The sequence below is a fragment of the Ptychodera flava genome, chromosome 6, assembly GCF_041260155.1.
Source record: "Ptychodera flava strain L36383 chromosome 6, AS_Pfla_20210202, whole genome shotgun sequence".
NCBI lineage: Eukaryota > Metazoa > Hemichordata > Enteropneusta > Ptychoderidae > Ptychodera > Ptychodera flava.
In genome coordinates this window covers 24712145-24736631 of record NC_091933.1, presented here as the reverse complement: position 1 = coordinate 24736631, position 24487 = coordinate 24712145, and the positions used below count along the sequence as shown (strand labels likewise).

At 38.0% G+C, this 24487-nt stretch overlaps 1 protein-coding gene across 1 annotated transcript; it reads right to left on the bottom strand.

The window, feature by feature from the left end:
* Window positions 1-5246: 5246 nt before the first annotated feature.
* On the bottom strand, window positions 5247-24119 carry LOC139135294 (5-aminolevulinate synthase, erythroid-specific, mitochondrial-like). The gene is made up of 13 exons (XM_070702614.1): window positions 23958-24119; window positions 22309-22511; window positions 18507-18629; window positions 17999-18133; window positions 16802-16969; window positions 16418-16646; window positions 13760-13944; window positions 13027-13206; window positions 12591-12755; window positions 12074-12213; window positions 11469-11597; window positions 9314-10444; window positions 5247-7652 (listed from the first exon to the last, which is right to left on the bottom strand). Exons 2-12 carry the CDS (start codon window positions 22481-22483, stop codon window positions 10130-10132), a joined length of 1944 nt encoding a protein of 647 aa, XP_070558715.1. The 5' UTR covers window positions 22484-22511; window positions 23958-24119; the 3' UTR covers window positions 5247-7652; window positions 9314-10129.
* Window positions 24120-24487: the final 368 nt, after the last annotated feature.

Below are 24487 nucleotides of genomic sequence, written 5' to 3'. Positions count from 1 at the left end.
TAAGTACACCATTATTTTGAAAACACATCATATAAAATGTCAGTATATTGTACAGGAGACAGTGTTAACCCTGAACTATGAAGAACTTTTCTAAATAAGTTTGATTTTCCCATAAATAAGACTCAGATCCCACTACAGTTGAGTTCGGTTGATAATTTCACAAATATTTCCCATTCCAGAAATTAAAATCAACTTTACCTCGATCATTAATAATGTTCAATTCATGATGATAGATTAACTAGCCTCATAACTTCTAAGCAAAGGATGTACATTACACAGTACTATTTTTATAAAGCCCATTTTTCACGTTCTACTCGTATCATGAAAGTTTTGTTGCTTTTCAAGGCAGACTTCAAGTTCAATTAATATCAAAAGCAGATTTAACTTGCATACCTCGCCAAGATCAATAATTGTATCCAGAAAAAAGAACATAACCATAGATAGCATTTTTACTTCTAAAAGCGCAGCTTGAGCAATGGGTGTTTTGTTCAAGCCTTATAAGCATGACCATGGTACTGCTATAGAGCCTTGAGTACAGCACTTAAGTGTGCTTCTCGCCTCCTTGAAATTATAACTGCATGATCCTCTCTTCTTGAAGTGTGTTTTTTTTATCCTTATGATTACAATAATTTCAGTATTTTAATGGGATTTGAATCAACTAAATGTGCTGGAAGAACTGAGTCTATTTCTTGAAACGTGAGTACAGAAGTCACTGAACAACTTAAATAATAGTATTTTCAATAAATGTTATCCTTTTGGCTGATGTAATTGCCTTTAATACATACTTTGCAGTGGTTTAATGTATCATTCAGTTAAGGATAATGAGAGGCCTTTATGTGTTATTTTCTAGTCTATTAAACTCTAAAATAATCACTTGACTGCAAGTTAGTACATGTTGTGAACACCTTTTCCCATAGCATTGGGGTTTTTTTGCCTGAATATCCTCAGGTGACAAAAACATTTTACAAGGTTGAACTAAACTCTTGCAGGTCACATGCACTATATATTCTATGTCATATCAATCCTATTATCACGTATAAACCCTTGGACAATTTTAGCAACATTAAAAAAAGACGGCGAAGTTTTATCTTAAAAGGCGACAACCTGTAAACATGAGTCGATGTGAGACAAGTGAACAGCCTGTGACAAGTTTCATCCATGGGATAAAAATAAACCAAAAGAGCACATATGTCAATCTGCGCACACATGTCCATGCCATCCAAGATCTCACCTATGATACCTGAGCAAATAAAGACAACTTCGCTGCAAAGAAAGACGATGCTTCTTCCCTGTTGCCATGGCAATAGGGTGATAACGTGCACATGACTTCTACAAGTGGCCATGCTAGCCCATGTGATCCGACTTGAGAAATTCAATCAAGGAGATCTTCCTACCGAACTATTTTTAAAACATAGTCTAAAAATAACATACTTGGGCAAATGATTTGTTTTTGGATCGCATGTGCTGACAGGTGGCATGTTTTAGATGGTCAAAATTTCAGTGTTATTACCCTCTATGTTTGAATGTCCAAGTGTTTGCTATTGTTATGCCAAGGTCAACCGAACAAATACTTTTACAATATGAAATGGTTACGATGAATATAAATTGAGCCAATGCATATATGAATTTGACATCAAAATAAGAAACTTTTAAATTTTTAGGAAATATTTGCCAGCCTTTATTTGGTAATCGTGAATGAATAAAGCCTAGCTGTTAGTCGTTTCTGATCATTTCATATACTCAGGCTCTTTCACAATATTACCTGTAGTCTTTATGTTTAGCTTTATACATATTGACAGTAAATCATAAAGAAAATTTCACTTGTGTAGATTGTAGTTCTTGATCATTTATCACAGGAACTGATGAAAGACATGAATTATTAATGAGAATTAAATTACCATTATTTTTTTCAAGAGATGCACAGCATCCAAACTTAAACGGGAAATTACAGGACTGTTGGCGCACAATAGGGGAATCACTGATGACGCAGGCATTTGCATACACTGGGCGGGAGTTGTTGAATTCTCATAGCATCACTTTGACCGTATGAGAAATTTGAATAATCATGATCGACAGGTACGTCTCTTATGCAAAGAAGTGTCAAATGGTTGAACAGGGAACACGTTTTGAAACATATGCGTTCTACAACAAAAAGCAGAACATTTTTTCAGCAGTTTATTTTCGACTCAAGTTTAGTCGCTATATATTCACAGACATCATATGCAAGATTCAATGACAATGAACACCTGAAACACGGCAAAATTATGGGATTCTGGGACCAAACACGGCACGTCCGATCAGTAGCGTGGCTTTTTGACATTTGCATAAATTTACGATAATCTGGCTTTTATAGGGGAAGTTCCTGTTTAATACTTTAAATTGCTATAATCAAGATTTCTTTCGGTGTACAGTCATGAATTTGAGTAAAACAGATTGACATGTATGAGAGCTGTGAAATAGATCATCAGCTACATTTAGTCTTTAGGCTGTATATGCATAACAAGGTAAACGAGAGCTTCAATGATTTTAGGGCATAAGTATCCTTTTAGATGAATTTGCAGAAATTGTACTGGCCTTGCAAATTCAGACAAAAAGTACATCAAATATTGCAACAGAGAAATTTAGGATAGTGCACCTTAATGGTTGATGCCGTGAAGAAAAAAAGATAGTATCTCAATTTATGGCAAAGCACACTTGACAATTGTAGAAAAATGTGTCAGGGATGTTCAGGTCATGATGTTTTATTGTATTGTTTCAGTGTTCCATTTTGTTCAGAGACTCAACTGGGAGCTGCATGGACGGATCATGTAAAACGTGTTGCTTGAGTTCAATCATATCTTTAATTTACACACTTCCCTTTATGTTAACAATAACCATTGAGCAGGCACATTATTGTCACAATCATAACTTGACCTATGTACATCCTTTATCTTAAATAAGTTTAAATTTATAAATTTATCTCCATTGTGCCGTGCATATGGTTTTCAATGACATGAAATATTAACTCCCCGGTACAACCGATGGAAATGGCATTTCCAAGTGAAACTGCACATAACACATTAAACCTGGGTCAGCTTGTATTAGCTGACCTAAAAACTTTAATATCTATAACATTGACCTATGACTGCAGTTATAGTTCAACAGTTGTCAGAGCATTTTATGTGGAATTGTGTCATATTTTTTGACTGAGCTAACTCTTTATCTGCACCAGAAGCAAAGCTGTTATTATCATATTAATTATTGGCATAGGGACAGTAGCAAACATCCATAAGTTGTCTTTTAATTGCTATTGTCATGTATCATAAAATATCAACCCATTCTCAAAATGAAATATTTACTGTAGGTAGACAAACACAGCTTTTCAAAATAAATATATGATGCCCCTGGTGATAAGTAGTACTTTGGTGGTTATATTTATCATTTTGGAGGGAAGGGAGTCTATCATTTGATGAATTCTATGTCATATCCTTTTTCGCAATCTCCCTTGGATATACCGACTGCAACTCACTCATTTTTTTTTCCTAAGCCACGTGATTGCTGTATTATTATCAGCATATGATTATTTTCAAATACCACAACATTATACACGCAGTGTTGTAAATGTGAAAAAAAAATTGGTTTTTAATAGTCTTCTACTGTGGTCAGGGCCTGTGTGTATATTTTAAGAAAAAATACTGTATGCAGTTTAATCCATACTTTTTAAGTGTCTGATGTAGGTTTACCACCATGATTGCAGAGAAATTGTGGGAATTTTAGAGTCAGTAAGTAAAACCCTTTTGAGTTCTTGCTTTTGTGCAGTGTGTTTGACGGCACAGACCACGGCAATCAAAGGATTATTTAATACTTTAAGGTAGAATATGTACCTCTGGGACAGATATTCAGACTCTCAAAATTTTCCAATACTTTTCTGGTGTATCACTTGTGGGGGCTCATTTTAAAGCCCTTTGAGTAAGAAATATTTTCAATGTCTTAGTTTTCAAAAATTGAAAATTTTATTTATCCCGCATAGAGTTAACATAGGGATGGCAGCCATTTTGAATTTCAACTGTTGGTAAATTTTAGGTGATTCGATACTTTAATTCCAAGGTTCGCATGGTGACCCATAAATTTTATTCTTGATTAGATAAGAGGATAGTTGAATGTTTCCTTGAGGAAAGTGTGAGCAAAAATTTCAGTCTTTCACTTTTGAGGCCATGCTATCATAATACTACTTTTACTGTGAATAATGCTAGTAAAAAGATAACTTTCACAGCAATGAAGATGAATTTGAGTAAAATCATCAACATATTTATGATATTGTTTAAGTATTTGTCAGACACTAGCAACAGTAAGTTGATCACTTTAAAGCATTCATCTCACATTTATACGATCCAAATGTCAGCGGCATTCATGTGGCAATATTTGAGTTTTCCTTGATTTTGTTACCAATGAACACAGTTACTATGATGTAAGCATAAGACGGACGTACACTGTTATCTTGGCAGTACAAATCATACACAAGCTGTGACACAAGTAGATTTCAATAGTTTGAATGCAATAAATCCTTCAAGATGAGGCTGTATAAAATCCTTGGAAGAGACACCCTTACTGATATAGTATCACCTTCTGAATCAAACAATGCTTTTGAGAGTTACCAGGATTTTTGTATGCATTGAAGGGAACTCAGCAAAAGTATTGCTTTTGAAGCAGTGTAAAAAATAGCATTTTCTGGACAATTCTTACATGAAAAATAGACCTAAGAGCTGTTGGGCAGTATACACCAGCACTCACACAGTTGTACTGGGATAGCCAAAGCCATTCCATTCTCTAGGGCAGCTGTTGTGCACACTTGAGATCACCAATGCTGCACCAGTTTACTTTTATCTCTGTTTAACATTACACAATCAAACCATGGCAAAACACACAGATGCTTTAATTTCCTGCTTACCATTTTGATTCCTATTGTTCTCACATAATATCTAGGCTCCCGACCTCACTTGTACAAAAAATCTGCTTATCAGATTTGAATCAATCATTAGTTTGACTGTAGCATGTCACAGCTTGGGATTATCAAGGTTGCAGCAAGTCAAGCAGGGCAAGTTGCCACTGGTGTAAGATCTTGCGCTGAAATTTTAAGCAATTGTGTATGACGTGTTTAGCCATGTGGAAATGAAATTGCTCAGTCTGGTACAGGTGCATCGCTGAAGGTGTAATTTCTAATGTTAACTACATCATCAAAAGATATTCATGACACTTACAACAGTCACTTCCATTTTTCTATTTTTTATTTTTCACTCCATTTCCTTCATTTACAGTTGTCTAACAACTTCTCCATTTCAGGAGAAGTTTCTTCCCACAGTGCATTGCAATTAAAACGTAGTGATATTCTATACACTTCTTGACACTAGCATCACAGCAAACGGTTGACAAGCTGTTAAAAACAACAACTTCTCTGTACAGAAAAACGTAAATTTTACTTTTTGAGTTGGCATACTTGAGACATTACATTATTGGTCAACCACTGCAGCAGAAGCGTCAACTTTCTGGACGATGGTTTTCCAAAGTGTGAAGTCTAATAATAGCAATGCATTGTGCTTTTAAAAACTTTTCATTCTTTACAACAATGATCACAGGGGCAAAGAAGCATTTTGGGACAATAATATAAGAGTCATTTCTGTTACAAATCCTGACAATTGCATTCAACAATTTTGTGGTTTCCCGCAGCTGTATGTACCTGAAACACATATTTTGCATCCATGAACAGGTTAAGGTAGAATGCGCCTTGGGGATGGAACTCTTAAACTTTTCAAATTTTTTCCTGGTCTACAACTCATCGGGCTCATTCTAAAGCCCTTGAAGAAAGGAAAATTTTTACTGTCTTAGTTTTTCCAAACATCCAAAATTTAATTTTCCCCCAGAGTTATCTCATGGATGGTGGCCGTTTTGAATTTCAAATATCCGTAAATGTTGGGTAACCTGTTTCTTTTGTACCAATCTTTGCATGGTGACCCTCTGATGTTTATTCTTGATTTGATAAGATAAAGGTTTAAAGTTTCACTGAGGAAAGTTCGGGCAAAAGTTGAAGTCTTTCACCTCCCAGGCTCACACTACCTTAAAGATGATATTTTTAACAATAGAGGGGTGAGCAAATTCATCTAGCTTTTGGTGATCTTGGGACCTATATCATGACACATTCTGTGGCATCTATTCAAATAAAGATAGTTCTGTGTTTATCATAACTCTCAATTGTCATGAACAAGACCAGCGGAAATATGAATTCACACTGCTCTAAGTATGATTATTTGGTGTTCATGGGTCTCCGACTCAATGGATTTGCTTGCCCCTGATCTTATGTTGGATAGCTTTACAATGTTACATGTGGCTTCTCTGTAAAGAGACAACATAACACAAATACTATCTCAAAGTCAATAAACTTTGCCTCCTGTAATCACTGTGTTCTTGGTGGATGAAAACTTACACTGCTTTCCAGTTACACCTTCACTACATCATTTGCATGAGAGTTTCACCTCTGACCTCATGATCTTGTAACAAGTGAGAACAATGCAACTTGAGTTCAAAGGTGACAGTCATATGCATTTCATAGACAGTGTGTACTTGACGATTCCCTCCGATTGTGGTTGGGGGAGTCAGTCTGAGAACTGACTGATAGCATCAGAGTGACATTTTTAAAAGGTCTGAAGACCTCACTCATCTTTCTGTAAATATCATTTGATTGTTTTGCCCTGGGACTTTAGGAACACTGCAAGACTACGGAGTATTTTACGCCTTCTTTTTTCATTAAATCTCCAGAGAGATGTACAATTAGCTTTTGATGAGACTGAAACATTTTCGCTGGTAACCCTTGATCTAAGCCTGTACAGCAGGACAATAAATGCTGTGCCATACATTAGTGCAACACACAGGTAGTCCAAAACATTTTCATTCATCAAATTGAATGCTACATCTCATTTAAAACATTTGTTTGTACAATCAATAAACAAGACAATCTCTGACAATCCTCAATCTTCTGAAAAAAAACATCAAAAGCTGCCAAAATTTTTAAAAAGATTTCCAAAGTCCCAGGCAATCTGCATGTCACTTTGTACATTCACATAGTAAATCAAACTAGTACACACTGTCTCCTAACATCAGTATATGCTCAGCTGAGTTTGGGAATACAGTATGGATTGAAACTACCCTACTGGCAGACCAGCTGCCTGCCTCCATTAACCCATCTTACATGTGTACCCTTTGAAGAACACAAATTACTGCCGAGTCACTTCTGAAGAAGTACCATCTGTATCTGAATCATCTCACAACTGACGTGTGCCCTCACATGGACTCCATGGAAATTCATTAAAAATTCATTTCTTGTTGCTTCAAAAAAATTTTGGAGTTTCTCCTCACCTTTGCATTTTATTTGAACAGTTGAACAGTTTCAGACAGCTGAATTCCCACAATAGATTTAATTTTTGCACAGAGCCACATTAATTGACCAAGGAGTTCATTTATTTAATTGAATTGTCCATATGTGTACAGATGCAGTAATTTGTGTTTGGCAGGAAACTATTAGGTAATACTTTGTGTTAGGCGGTATGAAAAAAAAAAAAATGGATGGCATTATTACAGTGACAATGAACACTTACAAGAGGATCAAACCCTAAATACACAGACTTAAAGGTCTGGTGAAATGGTCCCGTTCGTATGACTGAATATCTTCCAGGGGGTCAATACTATTACACTCGCAACAGAATTGCAACTTAAAAGTACGCGCAAGTGTTAATTTTTGATATTTCTATGCGCGGCTTTCATGGGGTCATTTTGCGACACTCAGGTCACGCCCATAGCGGGGATAATAGTTGGCCGTCTGTGACGTCACAGGTGTGTTCATTTACATCGATAGCGGTCCAACGCCGCTGTCTCTGCCCGGTATCCGCTAACAAAACAGGCTCCAGGTTCGCGCTGCCAATTTGCCACGTTCGCCAATGCGAATCGAAATCCGAAGTGGCGAAAAAAAATCGATCCTAATTCGCCACAGCGGCGAAACTGATTTTGTTTAAAAAATATGGTAAAATAAAGAAAAAACGTTGGTTTTTTAGTATTTTGTTTAATCTGCGCTTCTCTCTCGGCGATTCGCAAAAACTGTGTCTACTTCCGTATTATTGCGTTCTTTCCGTCGTACGTATTTGCAATCGAGCCAAGTCTCGCGAGAGATTTGACGTCATCTAGTGTAGTGTACAGCATGCATAAATGGCTCTCGCGAGAATTGAAACTTTAGACACACGCAATCGAGCCCTCGCGATAAATTTGACGTCATTTTGTCTGATGTACAGCGGGCATAGGAACGCTCGCTCGCGAGAATTGAAACTTTTGCTATACATAGCAACATACGCATTTTAATCGAGGCAACAAGGATCGGTGTTGCAGTTGATTTACATTGCGGTCTCGATGTTCTGTGTTGTGCATTTTAATCACAGTCTTCAACATTCCATGTTGCGGCCGATTTGCATCGCGGTCCTCGTGGCCGGTATTCCCCGTTGTTCTTCAATTGCCGTCCCAACGACGCGTTCCGTGTTGCTGTCGATTTGTATCATGAAGGACTCTACCTCCATGATTTGTATCACGATCTCTACGTTCCGTATTGTTGTTCGTTTTAATGGTAGTCTATTCAGTGTTGCTGTTCATGCAGCTGATTTGTAGTTATAGTGCATTTTAATCACGGTCCCATTTACGTTTTAAGTTACTGTCGATTTGCATTGCGTTCCCGACGTTCCGTGTTGTAGACAAGTGCATTTTAATGGCAGTCACAACGTTCAGTGTTGGTGTTCATGCTGTTGATTTGCATTGCGGTCCCAACCTTCTGTGTAGCGAGTAGCGAGGCAGGCTCAGCCGAGGGACCGTGGCCGATCGTACGAACCAGCAGAGACAAGCACATTATGGTTCAAACACTCAACACTTGACGGGAACTTGAAAAGTTTACAGTTGAGCCGTTCATGTTCTTGCCGCTGTCACAGGCACCAAAAGAACAACGTTCTCCCATAGTGAAGGAGGACACTGTCCTGATCATGTAAGCGGAAACCCTAGAAGTTACCCCCCGTAGGGAGCTTACGGAGGTGTGAAATACTTTAATTCCCGTTATGAGATACGGCGTCGGGCAAACTTCGGAAAGCCGAAAAAAGTCGACTGGAGAGGCTCGGGGGACACGCCCACATTGCATTTTTCTTTTGCCATATTTCATAATCGCGCGCGCTAAACGAAAAAAGAAATGAATGTAACTGTTTTATAGACCATCAACTGTTTTCTGTGATTTTGCAACATGGGCTTTCACCAGAACCTTTAATTACTCACAAAGTGTCCAGTAATTTCATCACACCAGCTCTTCACAATGACTGACAGGGGAACTAATGGAGTGGGGTCATTTTAGATTATTCAAGGCTCTCAACCATCAAGCAAGACATATCAATGTCGCATAAATTCAGTTTTCAGTTTCTCCCAGTTGTGTAAGATTCAGTTCTGACACTACAGAGCACTGACAATTGAGTTTTCCATGTTTAATAAAAACATAAATTCAGAGCAGCTAAAATAAAAAGTATGCTGTATTGGAATGACATCACTCTGAACAGACTGGTGTCTGAAAATACTGGTGATCACTTTTTTATCACGTTGTCAATTCTCCACTAAAAACCTTGAATGCATTCTGTATTTTCCTGGAAGATAAAAACGGTACCAGGGAATCAAAACGGTACCGGAGGATAGGTGAAAACCATCTGTTTTACTCTGGACACAATGTACATAACATCAGTCTGGTATGAAGAATTCAGTGCCATAAGGTTGCATCTTTTACAGATTAGATTTTGAGATATAACAAATGAGGAATGATAAATGGAATGTCATCTTCTGATGAAGATTTTATGCAAGAACTTGAGGGGATTAATCTTAACAGCAATGGGCAAGCGCTTTGGTACACATGTAAGTAAGTTGCAAGAGACTGCTGTCTGTGACAGCACTACACTACAGTTGATGTGTCAAGGCCTCAACCTCACCTCACTGATAACCCCTACCTCCCCTGCCTGACCGATGGTATGTGCCATTTATCAATGATGACCTCATAGTCATGCTAAATGCAGGGAAGATAGGGGTGGCCAATTGATTAAGCTTTGGCAAAATTCAAACTGAGAAGGAGTTCCTTCTCACTGGAGGAGAGGCGTTCGAAATTGTCTGGCTCGATGCACAGACACTCAGCCGAGCATCCACGATGCTTGATCTCCATTCCGTTTTCAAGCCACACGTCCACCAAGGAGTTGACAAACCCATCCATCATCTCGGTGGCATGGAAAGGCGTCGGAGCAATGCGCAGTTTTTCCTCACCACGTGCAACAGTTGGGTAGTTGATGGCTTGCACGTAGATGTGGTGTTTCTTCATCATGTCGTTGGCGATCTTGGTGCACTTTTCCGGATTTCCGACCTGTGAGTGTCCAACAGATGGGAAACAGTCACGACACGATGAGCAAACAAATAACATACTGTGCTTTTTCAGCATTTGTTGAAGCCTTATGGGTAGAAAGTGCCTGGGGGACAGACATTTTAACTCTGAACTTTTTACTTTTTACTGGCCTGCTACTAGTATGGACTCTTTTTGAAGCCTGTTGAGCAAGTGACCTCCCACCATTTTGCATAACTGAAAATGTAAAGTTTTCCGACAGAGTTCAACATAAGGAATAGCAGTCACTATAATTTGCTACATCAGTAAATCCTAGGTTATTTTTTTTCTCTCAAACCCAAATTTGCACTGAGACCTATTATTTTCATTTACTACAGTATGACAGAAAATTAAAGGTTGCTAGGATTTTAAAATTGTAAAATTTCAACTTTCAGGGGTCACACTAAGTCTACTTATTTATAAAAATCTGTCCAGATTACGCACATGAATAAATAGGGTACAATGGCTGGTTATTAGCCCATAAAAGCATTAAAACATTTATTTATGATTTCAGAAAAGCAGTGGCCACGGAATATTTTTATCAGATGTTATTATCCCAAGCCCCACTTTCACAAACAACAGTTGTTTTCAGCATCTGCCCTACAGTGCTATTTCAGTACATGAAGTGAATATTTCAATACCAGAAGGACAACATATCAAAATAAACAAAATTTTATCATGGACTGGGAGTGGTCTGATACTCGTTGGTGCTTGTTGATTCTTCTGTGATACGCACAGGTCAATTCCTATTGCACGCTCTAACATCCTCCTTGTTGGCAGAATACAACAAGGAACTTATTTTTTTGCTTCTTGTGGAAAACTCCATAAGCAAAACACCTGCGACTTTTATCAGCACAGCAGCAACACTGTGACAGGTATTTGAAAGCAAGCAGAACAAATGCACACTATGTTTTATTTAATATTTATGGCAATAAAAGAGTATGAGAGTAGCCTCCTGTGAACTTTGGGGTAAATTTATGTGGATGTACATAAGTACTGAGATACGTACATGAACAGGAATAATATGACTTGGGGCATCGATCACAGGCAACCCAGCAGTCATTAATTTTCCTTTCAGTTCTGCAACCCTTGCCTGGTGTCTGGCACGTAGGTCACGTCCCTCAGGGCCACTTAATACCTGAAATAGAGATAACAATGTGTTTCTTCATGTTGGTATTGCACTGTAGGACATGGCATGGCAAAATCAACAGAGATATATCGATTCTTTCATTCAGCTGTGAGTGGTATGTAAAATTTCATGCGATGTTTCAGTCAAAAATTTTAATTTAATTTCAGAACCCTTAATTACACTATGTAAATGACCAAACATGATGGGATATCAGACTGTCTTATATCTCATCACAGCAATAACACAGAGTTCTTGAACACAATTCATGGTTTTGCATTGATTGCCTTGGTGCAGATGAACCAAAATGAGATAATTGTACAAGACTGACAAATTCTCAGCTGGCTTGAAGGCAACACCTAACTGTGAATGCATATGACATATTTACATTAACATGATAGAAGTAATCCCCAATATTCTGGTGTGACTGTTCATTGATTTCACAGCTTAGAAAGACGTATAAGGTACTCTTTGAGAGTTAACCTTACCTTGATAGCTGCCGTGGCCCCTGCAAGAACCATTGGTGGTAGGGCAGTGGTAAAGATAAAACCTGCAGCATAGCTACGGACCATGTCGATAGTTCTTGCCGAGCCCACAATGTATCCACCAATGTTACCAAATGCTTTGCCTGAAAAGGACCACAGGACAGAATAATTATCCTACAGTTTGAGTACAAGGGAAAAGAATGGCTTAGAGAATTTGATTCTCAAAGAATTACTGTAACTTTGGGCAGCAAGTATCCTTTTTTGTTATTCTTTTTCATGGCAAATCAAGTCATGTCTTGTCTGGTAGAACTCTCTCAAGTTCATCTGGCAAACTTTGTCCTCCTGACTTTTTTTTAAGAATTTCACTCAACAAAAACAAAATCGTTAAATTATTATTCGCACAAAAAATACACAGAAAAAGAACAGTCATGAAAGTGGTGTAAAATTTTTAACAGAATTGTTCGAGATTGATTCTAGTAGTCCTGCACAATAAGAAAGTTATGTGAATTTATGAACTTACCAAGGGTACCGGAAATGATATCGATCTCATCCAGAAGTCCGTCTCTTTCAGCAACACCTGCTCCATGTTCACCATACAAACCAACTGCATGCACTTCATCCACAAACGTCAAGGCACCATAGCGGTGAGCAACTTCACACAACTCTTTCAGTGGGCATATATCTCCTGGGAGTTGTACAGAATTACAGTGTGATTAAAGAAATTGGCTGAAGAAAACCAATTTCTTGTGTGTGAAAAATTATTGGAAAAAAAAATTATTCTGATATAACATTTATTAAACTTAAAACTATAGCACACATTTCAGTCAAATGATTTTTTATTATTTTTGATATGTCCAATCTGTAAAAATTCATGGAAAACTGGCAGTTGCTGTGCTCTCTTCTCAAATGTGGTGGAGTTCTTTGCTTATGTAGTTGTTGATATTATGAGGACTCACCAGTCATGGAGTGCACAGTCTCAAAGGCAACTATCTTAGGTTTCGACTTGTCAGACTTCCGCAGCAGTTCTTCCAGGTGTTCGGGGTCATTATGCCGGAATACAAACTTTGGAACTCCGCTGTTGCGGATACCTTGTATCATGGAGGCATGGTTGCCGGCATCAGAGTAAAACTCACAGCCTGTTCCAGATAGAGTGATAACATACATGATTCGGAGAAGATTCAATTGCAATGTATCATAACTGCAATGACCTTTGTTTAGTCTTTTCCTTTATAAGCTGAACATTTCAAGATATGAATCTGATGGACTTCAATATGCCAAAGACATTGTAAAACTGGAGTGTGTTGCATGTGTTATGTGGTTTATTTGTGTAGTTTTAGTAATTGTTAATTCCGAGGTGTTTGGATAAATCTAAAGTATTCCTTCAATCTGTTCACCCTAATTCCCATCTAACGGGCCCACAATCACGTTACAACACAATGGGTTTCAACCAAAACCATGCTGTTGAAAAGGTTGTGGGAGTGGGGTACTATGCAGGATCCTCTAACTTACAAGATTAGTGTACTCCTGTGAGTCAATCTAGAAATTTCTGGAAACTTCAGCATACAGAAATACATGCAGTACATAAACAGACTCGTTAAAGTAAGTCAAACTGAAATTATGAAGTTTGTGGTATAGCCAGTTGGTTGAGGTGGACAAACATGTTCTGTACCAAAGTTTTCAAATACTGACCTGGTAAGGACTTGGCCAAGGTGAAGAGGGTGGAATCGTTGGCTACAAAACAGGAGGTGAAGACCAACCCAGCCTCTTTCTGGTGAAGCTTAGCAAGCTGCTTTTCCAATGCTTCATGGTAGGTGGTATTACCAGAGATGTTGCGTGTCCCACCAGCTCCGGCGCCACGCTTTTCCAACGTGTCTCTGTCAAAGAGGATTCAATATACAATGGTTCATCAATCATTTATATTTACAGTATGCTATGACTATATGCATTTACATTTAGACAGTTTGTTATTGATATTTATAAATAATACGGCAACATTCACCATATAAAATATTTACATTGTCTTCTACAACAAACATAGGTGATTTAGTGTGTGGGAAATGTTTTTTGTGAAGTTCATTTGGCCAAAAAATATTTGCAGCAAATTAAACCATGATCGCTGAGGCCGTCTCCAATACACTTTTTATCATGCATCACTACAAAATTTGATTGAGTGTTTGAAAAATTAATGGGCAAATTCAGGGAATGGCAGATAACTATGGTTAATCAACGAACTGAACATGTTGGCCTTTCATAAGACAACATAGATATCAGTAGTTCAAATCTCAGAATGACTCATCAGGACTTGCAAAACAGCTCTGTATAGAATGGTATATAAGACACTGTCTTCAGAGTAGGATAATTTTTCATTACTGCCTGCTGATTACAAAAGATAAATCACAAATATCACAGCATGTGGACCATAACAAGTACGGGCAATCTCTGAAGCTATCTCATTGACAAGGCGGATTTAATTTATCAGTGTATGCCATTTCACAAGCCATTCTGTTCGGTACTTGTGTTCTTATTGCCTTCAAATACAGAATCTGCTCCTTATTGATGTCAACGGCAGGCTTAAATCTAACCACTCTTATCATAAATTATAGAAAACCTTAATTTGTCAGTCTCTCTCCCTTTAAATGTAATAATTTGGAGTTCCCTCACACTGTCATCTAGCTTTTTCCTATGCTGGATCCAGTTCTCAGTTTACCTGATATTTTTCATGCGACTGTTTCCTCTAAATTACTAGATTTGGACAAAATTTAGCAGCTTAAAGGGGAAGTTCACCAAGGATGATTTTTACATATCTGCTAGCTTTGTGGTCACTTACCCCGGAATAACTATTTTCGCCATTTATAACTCGCAAGATTTTTTACAAAAAGTGATAGAAATAGTACAGGAAGTTGCCCATGTAATTTGAATCATGGGAAAAAGCGCCAAGCTTGGAGCTTGCATAATGTGATATGGAAGGGACCATTTTCCCATGGGTATGGCATTGTCCACTCACCCATGCTTAAATCAGACTGTGCTTATTTACATAACTTTTGTTTATACTGAGTATCCTTGCATAAACGATGATTCACTTATAATAAACTGTCCACTGTCAGATTTTGTGTTGCTGTTTACTACTGTGTTACTGTGAGTGGACAATGTGGGAGCCATACCCGTCCGGAGATGGTCCCTTCCATATCACATTATGCAAGCTCAAAGCTTGGAGCTTTTTTCCCATGATTCAAATTACATGGGCAAATTCCTATACTATTTTTATCGTTTTTGTAAAAATCTTGCGAGTTGTAAATGGTGAAAATACTTTTTCCTGGGTAAATGACCACTGAGCAACCACATATGTAAAAATCATCCTTGGTGAACTTCCCCTTTAAAAATCCATGTGGAATAGTTCATTACATATAACTGTGCTGTTGATCTTCATTAATTTGATGAGGAAGTAAGAAATGTACATTTCTTATTCGTCAACCTCATCCTAATTTGCAAAGTCCACTATTTTGCAATACCTTTTTAAGTTATACTGGTTTGTGTGTTTAAGAAACATATTATTTTGACAAAAAATTCACAAACATCAAAAATACTGTTACTTTGCTAACATTTCCTGAGTAATTCACAAGTTTGAAATGTCTTTTTTTCTGCATTTTGGCATATTGAGAGCTAGATCATCTTCAGAATGGATGGGCAGTCAATCCTTAATAATTCCCTCTTTGGAAAGCAACAATTTTTCCCCTTATCCTGTTCTGTTAATCTCTGTGAGCAATTACTACAAGCAGAACAGAAGGTGTGGTCAACTGTGCTAAATTCCCTTCAGGAGAGAAACCATTTTACCACCGCTCCTCTATGGTGTATGGGCAATTAAGCCATGTATTGCATCTTTTCAAGCAAGCATACAGAATGACTTGCATTTCCTATTGTTGACGATCAATTTAATCTCTTTTACACTCAATACATTCCCCAAGGGCACTCTAAATTTAATCACCATTCACAAGAAATGTAATATCCTGGTTTCTCAAGGGTCTTGTACCATTGTATTTCATCAAGTCCTACTTATCATTACACGCACCATTGAGTACCATGGAGATATCACTCTATTACATACAACTTCGTCATTTCTCTTTTTAAGATATTTATGTCACCTTGGTGTTACAATGATCGATAGAACTTTCATGTCCACTTTTTCAGAATAAAAAGGTTTGATGAATGCTACCCAACACACAATCCTCTGCTCAGGGATTTTTCATAAGCCTGATATTAAATTTAGGCAAAATGAACACGGCCAACCACAGTGTCCCTTCCCTATTTACCCTGGGATTACTGGTAAATAGATGTCTTCCTTGAACTTACATCACAGCCTCCTTGACAGCTGGGTGTCGACTCATAGCAAGATAGTCATTGCTACACCACACAGTGATAGGTGCCCCTGGCTGCCCCTCCATCACATTGGAAAATTCCCTAGCATGGGGGAACTGGGTGGCATCTCGTTCCAGCTTTTTGAAGACACGGTAGGAGTGGTCCTTTTTCTTTTCATCAATTTTCTCCTCAAAGAATTTCTCGTAGTTAAAGGAACCATCACCTTTTAGGTAAACGAGAAGAACACAAATGAAGTTAAAACACTGGTAATATAATCCTGGTGTATAAATCATGGATTTTTTTGTATCAAATATTGTGTAAGCCTTTCACGCTATGCCAGTGAATTCATGCAACGCTTTTAGTATTTATTTCACCAACCTTTCAAAGGAACAGGTTTGGGATCTTGAAGCTTGACCTTTGCCTTCTCAGCAGCCACAGTCTTGTTGGCTAGTGGAGGCTGCTGCGCCTTGGGAACAAAGGCTTCCTTGATGGAATCAAACACCTTCTTGGTGATGGTACCTTCGCTCCCATCACTTGATGTTTTACCTTCGATGGGGAACAAGAGAAATGATGGGTCAGCAACTTTACATGCAGGAATTACATATCAAGGAATAGGAACTGAATCCCCTTTCCATACGTATTTTGCAAAGAAAAAATTGTAATGACTTTGTCATTTTGGTAGAATAAGGCAATTTCATAGGTCCAGTGAGAATGGGTGATCAAACATTTACCTGAAGGGCTTTTCATGATTAACTTCGCAGAGCAAAAACAAATATATGCATGATGAAGTTAATTTTAATCTTTAAATAATTAAAGACTTGAGAGAGGAGGGATATTACTTTGCAGTTACTACCTCTTAAAGCTCATGTGATGGAAATGCATCTCAGAGCTTGGCAAAGTGCTTTCAATTACAGCATAAATGGGATACAGGGAGTATGGTCAGATTGTTCTAGCTTTATTTCTATCTGTATACAACCCTCCCCTTGCTAAAGCCTGGTGCCATTTATTTTGATGGTGATACACACACACACACACACACACACACACATGCACAAAACCCTTTACAATGCTTCATCCTAGTCAAACAAGCTGTTCACATTCAAGGTATCACACTACAATGGCCACTGCTGGCAATGTTCCAGAAACACAGAAACAAGGATGTTTAATCAATCACTCTCTCTACACCTTTTAGAATGGCCTTATTCTTCACTCAGGTTTTAACAATGTACAGGACTGAGCTGAGAGGCCATGACCGGAGGGTACAGACTGTTTGAAAGCACTGCATAAAGCTTATATTGATTGTTCATGTTCTTAGTGACATTGCAATCTCTGAAGTACCGGTGCCCTTACTTGTTGACACAATAGGTCAAAGGTCAGATCTCTGTACAACACAATCACGCCTCTATGGTGTGTACACACGATGGCGTACTTTGTTCCAACCATGTAATTATTTAGCTTCATAAAATGTGAACCCAGCAACATGACAAATGATTTTCTAGAATGTATGTTCCTCAGGGCAAAAGATCCCAAGAAAGATGTCTGCCGTAAAAGCAAATGAATTTAAAAAGGCTATACCTGGCATGATTGTCGCCTTGTTGACGTCAGCCAGCACACTGGGTGCCTTGGTTTCCATGGCAATGGGCTGCTTTATCTTGCTGACATGATGGATGGCTCTCATCTGCTCGGCAGCTTTGCCGATGACCTGAGATCCTGTAAGACGCAAAGCACAACCATAAGAAAAGTTTTATCAGGAAGAGTTTATGTGGAGAGTTTGTCATGCTTTCTTATTGTGTTCAAATCTTTTTTATTTAGATAATCATCTGATAGCAAAATGTGACTTAACAGTGCTAAAAAGGAAATACATGCAGGTTTTCTACTAATACTGCAGTGACCCAGTCTCTTTCTCTAAAAATAGCTTACCCCCTTCTAAACTTACACTTCGCATTTGTCAAACACAGTCATAACATGTTTTCCGTTCTGGTACACTGACTCAATACACTTCTCTAGGTATATACTGAGACAGTTTCAACTCTGCGGTTACATAGATGACAGAGAAAGGGTTTAAAAAACTCTATGAACTTACCACTTGTTCCATCTTTGCCAGCCTGGATCACATCACCTTCGATGGCATCACTGCACTGTTTCACATAGTCATTGTTGGCCAAGAATGGACACTTTCCATAGACAGGGCATTTCCCACCTTCCACTGAAACCAAGGAAAAGAAAGAATTATTAATGCTGCAGTGTGAGAAATCTTACTGTTACCTCTACATGTTGGGCAAATTACAATATCTATAAACATTACAACGTGACATCACATTACAATATGAGGCAAAGCTATTGACGCACATGAAATACTTCAGGGAAAACCATGAGATTTTGCAAGGCTTCCTCAAGGACATGAACAATTTTTGTTTAAAAAGATTTTGTTTTTTTTATTATCAGTACAGTATGCATTTTGTTTTTTCTCTTTTCAACTTTTTCATATTTCAGGAATATTTTTTAAATGCAGCATATCTAAAAAAATATTTACTATGCACATAATTTCCAAATTTTTTACTATGCATATCATTTCCCATTTTGACTACTGAGTAGTCTTCTCAAAATATAAATGTCCCAACTCCCATTGCAATATTTCCCCTGCATTTTCTCTGTCTAATCTTTCAACAAAAAGCAAATTCCCTTAAAATAAAATATTATTTGGTGTTACGCTCTAGGGCTTCATTTCAGGTGAAATATGCTGCAGTTAGGAGGTCTTCTTGGGTTTTTTTAAAGTAATTTGATACCAGCTGTAGGGTCTGCATGATAAACTATCCCAAGTGAAAACATAGTTATTGCATATACATGTACCCTAGTGCCGAAATTTATTGACGTAGACTGCCTGATCCCGATGCCTAGATTTATTTATGACTATGTTTCTAGAAATAGGGTTATGATTATTGCATGTGACAGATGTTACAACATGTGGCCACATACCCTTAATCCTAGTCTAGAATTTAGAAAGTATTGAGAAACTGAAATCTCCACACAGGAACATGTGGTCATTGTGATATTTTGCTTACATTTCATTATAAGTTAATTGGAAAAATTCAAAAGTCTGATAAATCCTGGCTTTCCTCTATGTGCTTTGGGTCTTTCCATGTGAAAAGTTATTTTGCTCAGATGTTTGCTGTATACAATTAATCTTTTCAAATGCCCTGGTTGAGAAGATAGTTTGTCACGCAGCGATAGGAACAGGAAATGATCTGCCGTCCTCAATCTGCAAGACCGTAATGCATTTCAGCCTCACTCTGGTTCACTGCATTTGCTCTCTTTTCATAAATTATGTGCACAGGGACTGCCAACAAAGTGGAAGTCACAGAGCTAAACACTATAGCTGTGGAAACGCAGCTATCTGTTGGCGGGGTTGCATGCGTCTTTATGTGGGTCAAAGGTCAACCCCGCCACGGATAGCTGCGGGCCAACTGCGAGCGAAAATGGGTCTATTACGACGACACAACATGTATCGGAACTTTGAACGGCAAAATAAACCAAAGTGAGCGTAATTCCATAAAATGACCTATACCTGCCTGAACTCTGATTATTGCTCATTCCATAACTCCTTTTGTGAACAAAATTTCTGGTTCGTTTACGTAATTTCAGCTGATTTTCCAAGGAGTACTCAAGATTTTCACTCCAGCAGCGAACTTTGACTTCCATTGATATGCTAATACAGACGGAGCTCGTTCGGTCAGATCCTATTAGCATATCAATAGAAGTCAAAGTTCCGAGCTGGAGTGAAATCTTGATAAGTACTCCTTGAAAATCAGACGAAATTACGTAAACGAACCAGAAATTTTGTTCACAAAAGGAGTTATGGAATGAGCAATAATCAGAGTTCAGGCAGGTATAGGTCATTTTATGGAATTACGCTCACTTTGGTTTATTTTGCCGTTCAAAGTTGCGATACATGTTGTGTCGTCGTAATGGACCCACTTTCGCTCGCAGTTGGCCCGCAGCTATCCGTGGCGGGGTTGACCTTTGACCCACATAAAGATGCATGCAACCCCGCCAACAGATAGCTGCGTTTCCACAGCTATAAACACTACATCTGGATTTACAATACGTAAATACAGACTTCCTGTGTACATTTTATTCCTGGGTACCAATGAGTGTGAACAGCACATCTGAAGCACACTCACACAGTTCAATCTCACTTCTAGACAAAGATGTAATATCTTTAACCCTTCAAGTGCTCAATTTTTTCCCACCAAAATTAAAGTGCAACTTTTTACCAATTTTGTGAATTTTTCTGTGATTTTTTTTGACAATTTTCAACCAAATGAACATAACATTTCATTGGCTTCATATTATTATCAAAATTTTGGCAAAAATTAGAAAAAAATTGACTGGTGTATATTTTATACAGGCAACAAAAATTGACTTTGGTGCTCAAAGGGTTAAAGTCAAGTGACCATACCAGTTTTGATATTCAAAACACATAATACTTGGCATAGAAAATGTTTGACTGAGGAGGACATGTAGGTTCAAAATAAAATGCATTTCCGATCTATGATAATGCTAAGCTGGAACTGAAACCAATATCAAATCATTATGCTTAGCTCACTCCACATAGTGAATACGCAATCTACCAGCGGAAGTTTTTTTAAGTACCTGCATGTTGAACACCAGTTCATCATTCTTCTAGAAGGTTCTGCTACAATGTACGACCATTGTAACATCATGAATATAATGGTACAGCATTTTTAATAATGACCTGATCTACTAATCCTGAATAGTCATCTTTTCACTCTTCCACTCTTTTTATTATCTAAAAGAAATGCCATTATCATGTTTTTTTTTAGTTTTACCGCAAATCATAAGGTGTATACGTATCAGCCTCTAATTCACTGATTGTTTGTATGTAAATGATTGCCCTCAGGGCACAATCTGTGATTAGTATCATAACAACTGCCCATATCACATTTGGCAAACAGTTAAGTAAAGGCAAAGGGATACCGAGATTTAGTGATTACTACAATGGGTTGGGAACGCCACTTTTCTCAGTATTTTCATTGAAATTTTGAAGTTTGTTACTGATTTCAATAGGTCTTGTGTATTTCAATTGTCCTAAAAAAAGATAAAAGATTCATCTTTTGATTTTTCTTTCAATTTGTCGTATCAGTTCCGGAGAGATATGCCAAAAGTCAATGGTATATTTGCATAACAAGCGGCCTAAAATAGTCAGGCAATCATCGCTGTACATGTGTTACAGATATTAACCAAGATGATTATATAAATACTGTATTGGAAGAAAACAGGCAGCATCATTCTTAGTCAACATACAAATGCACTATTTACAATACAGCAAATTCTCTTTCTTTCAGTGTTGGACTATCAGTCAGAACAATTGGCAATATGTTGCAGGTCTATGTTAACAAACCAGATGGATTCCATTCATACTTAAATCATTAAAAGTGACATGTTCAGACGAAACTCTCTTTGAAATGGTGTCTTTCATTAATTGGCATTATTTTTCCAAAAGAGGGTATACTTGAACATTGGTGAAAATAATCAGAATTTATTTAGACAGAACTCTGCTTCATGCAGGGAAGGTTACTGGTAAAATATTGCAGCAGAAACTTTCAGAGAATCAATGGCATTGCCAATGTATAGAGAATGAGCAGGTGTTTACAGATACTCTGGTATACACTTTTGCACACACTCTTTCAAAAACAACAAATTTCAAATTGAATCCAGGAGTACAATGTAACATTTTACAGCACTGTTTGGATTTTTAAAAAAAATTGAGAGCACATCTGTTTCCAAAAAAGAACCACAGACCAAGAATAGAATGAGTTCAAGATGGTTGTGCACGTTCAAAATGTGGTGTGTTGTTGGCTTACCGTTTTCTTTGCCCTTGTCAGCATTATGCTGCATGGTGGATGCATGTCGATTGATCATGTGGGACATGACTGGGCAGTTTTCCGCATAGTTGAACAGAGCAGCGCCTGCCTTCTTGATACAGTGCGTCGGTACCTTTGCTAGGAAAGGACACTTCAGGCGTGTCAGGTGTTCCATCGTCCTGACTGGTCTTCCTATCCACTGCCTGCAATTTAAGTTGGAATTATTACGATAAACAAATCTCACATCAGACAGGTCAACACTCTGAAGAGATTTTTTTCCTTTGTTTTAGTTTTTGCCCCTCTCATTTCCTTTTTTTAAAAAAAGTGTGGTAAACAAGCTGGTACGTGAAAGGTGGTCATCTGCATTTTAAAAATATGTTGTTGTTTTTTTGTTTGTAAACACACTTTTCAGTGGCTATGGGCAAACCCCTATAAAAAATAGTCTCCAGAAAAGCAACAGAAGTTTACAGATTTCTATGAATTTCTGTAGGAAACTCGTACAGATTTTTTGGGGAGCCAAGGTGATTGCATACAAAAGTGATTTGGAGTCAGTCAACACTGAAAAAAAGCATATAACTTTGTCAACTACAGTACAACCATTGAGGTTGGAGTAGCTCCACTGCTACCTTCATGCACAGCCTCACTCCTGACCAATGTAGTAACTATATATTGCTCCATGGGGTAAATTGTGACATATTTATAGAGAAGCTTGCATAATTGTATCACATTAACTGTACCCCTGTTCTATATAATGCGCCCTGTTCTTCCCCTTCATTATGCAGGCCATGAATGGACTCTCTCATGGCCTGAATAGGAAGCAGGGTGGGGCATATGAGCGGTATGCGTACCCGTAACTTTCATACGAGACCTATTCCACTTGGAAACATATGAAATGGTTATTTAAAACGTATACAGTTCACATGAAAACTGAAAAATATTAACAGTGTGACGAATTTACGTATATAATGCATGACATCTCCACAACTTTTAAGTTTCAGACATTAAAGTCAACCCTATGCAAATTGGTGTCACTGTCACCTTCAAATAATATTTACGAACAATTATTTCCTGTGCAGTTTCTTGGAAGGGCTTCACATGCGTCCTGTACCTTCTCACGATTTCGCATTTCTACTTCCTCGTACATCATAATTAGATTTTAAGACAAACCATTTTGTATTGGAGTTATAGGCAGAGCTGTTACTTTCATCATTCGTGATCGCGGTTACCTGTGTTGTAGCGGTCTACTAACTACTACAAGTTTTGAACGTGAATGGTTGCTTTACGTTACAAAACGCTTACGCTCGTGCTCTTATTCAAAACTCTCCATGTAAATTAGTCACACTCCTACCACCTTGTATAATTTAATCGTAGGATGTCAAAGAGGATCCTATTTACATCTCGCAGTTAACATGTTGTCAGTCGGCATCATATGGCTACGGTAAATTGCCATTAACGTCAAAATTTTGTGTACGTGAGCGATACGGCTACGTGTGAACTCACTGCTTTGAGGGCCAGGCAGAACGTACATAAACCTCAATGGCCATGGCCGGCCACGCTGAAGACCGGCCACCGGCCGACAGGTACAAAATTTGAAACATTACTGAAAAATCATCACGAAACTGAACTTGATGATTAAAATATAGACGTACTTATCTTAACTGGAGAATGAGTAGTTGTTCAGTCCTCGTGTTCTGCACTGAGAACGACGTGAGTATTCGTTCGTCACCAGCGAGTCTGTGCTGCAACGGAGCGAGTTGAGGTTATGTAGCTTCCTTACACTGACCTTTCTACGTAAACCGTGACCTCGAAGTGCCGGCGTTTATGAAATACGTGCATGCTCCGTTGAGGGCGTCCTCCGATAATCCAGTGGAGGCTCCCCACAGTGCGGTCTGAGAGTACAAGCACAAGATAAAAGCTGTCAAAATCAGTATCACTTGCGCCTCGATGTAATTGAACCCCTTGGCCAATAAGGGGAAGGGAGTAAATTTTTGCTGTTGCCAACATATTGATAAAAATTAAAAACATGACAATTTAAGATAGCACATAACAAATTTAACAAAGCTATCAATTTTGTTAAGTCAATCATTTTGTCCAATTTTTCCCCTGGAACTGCTGGATCTGTTCATCTGCAAAATTGCAAAGGCTTCAGACTGTTCGATATATTGTTCATTTGAACCAT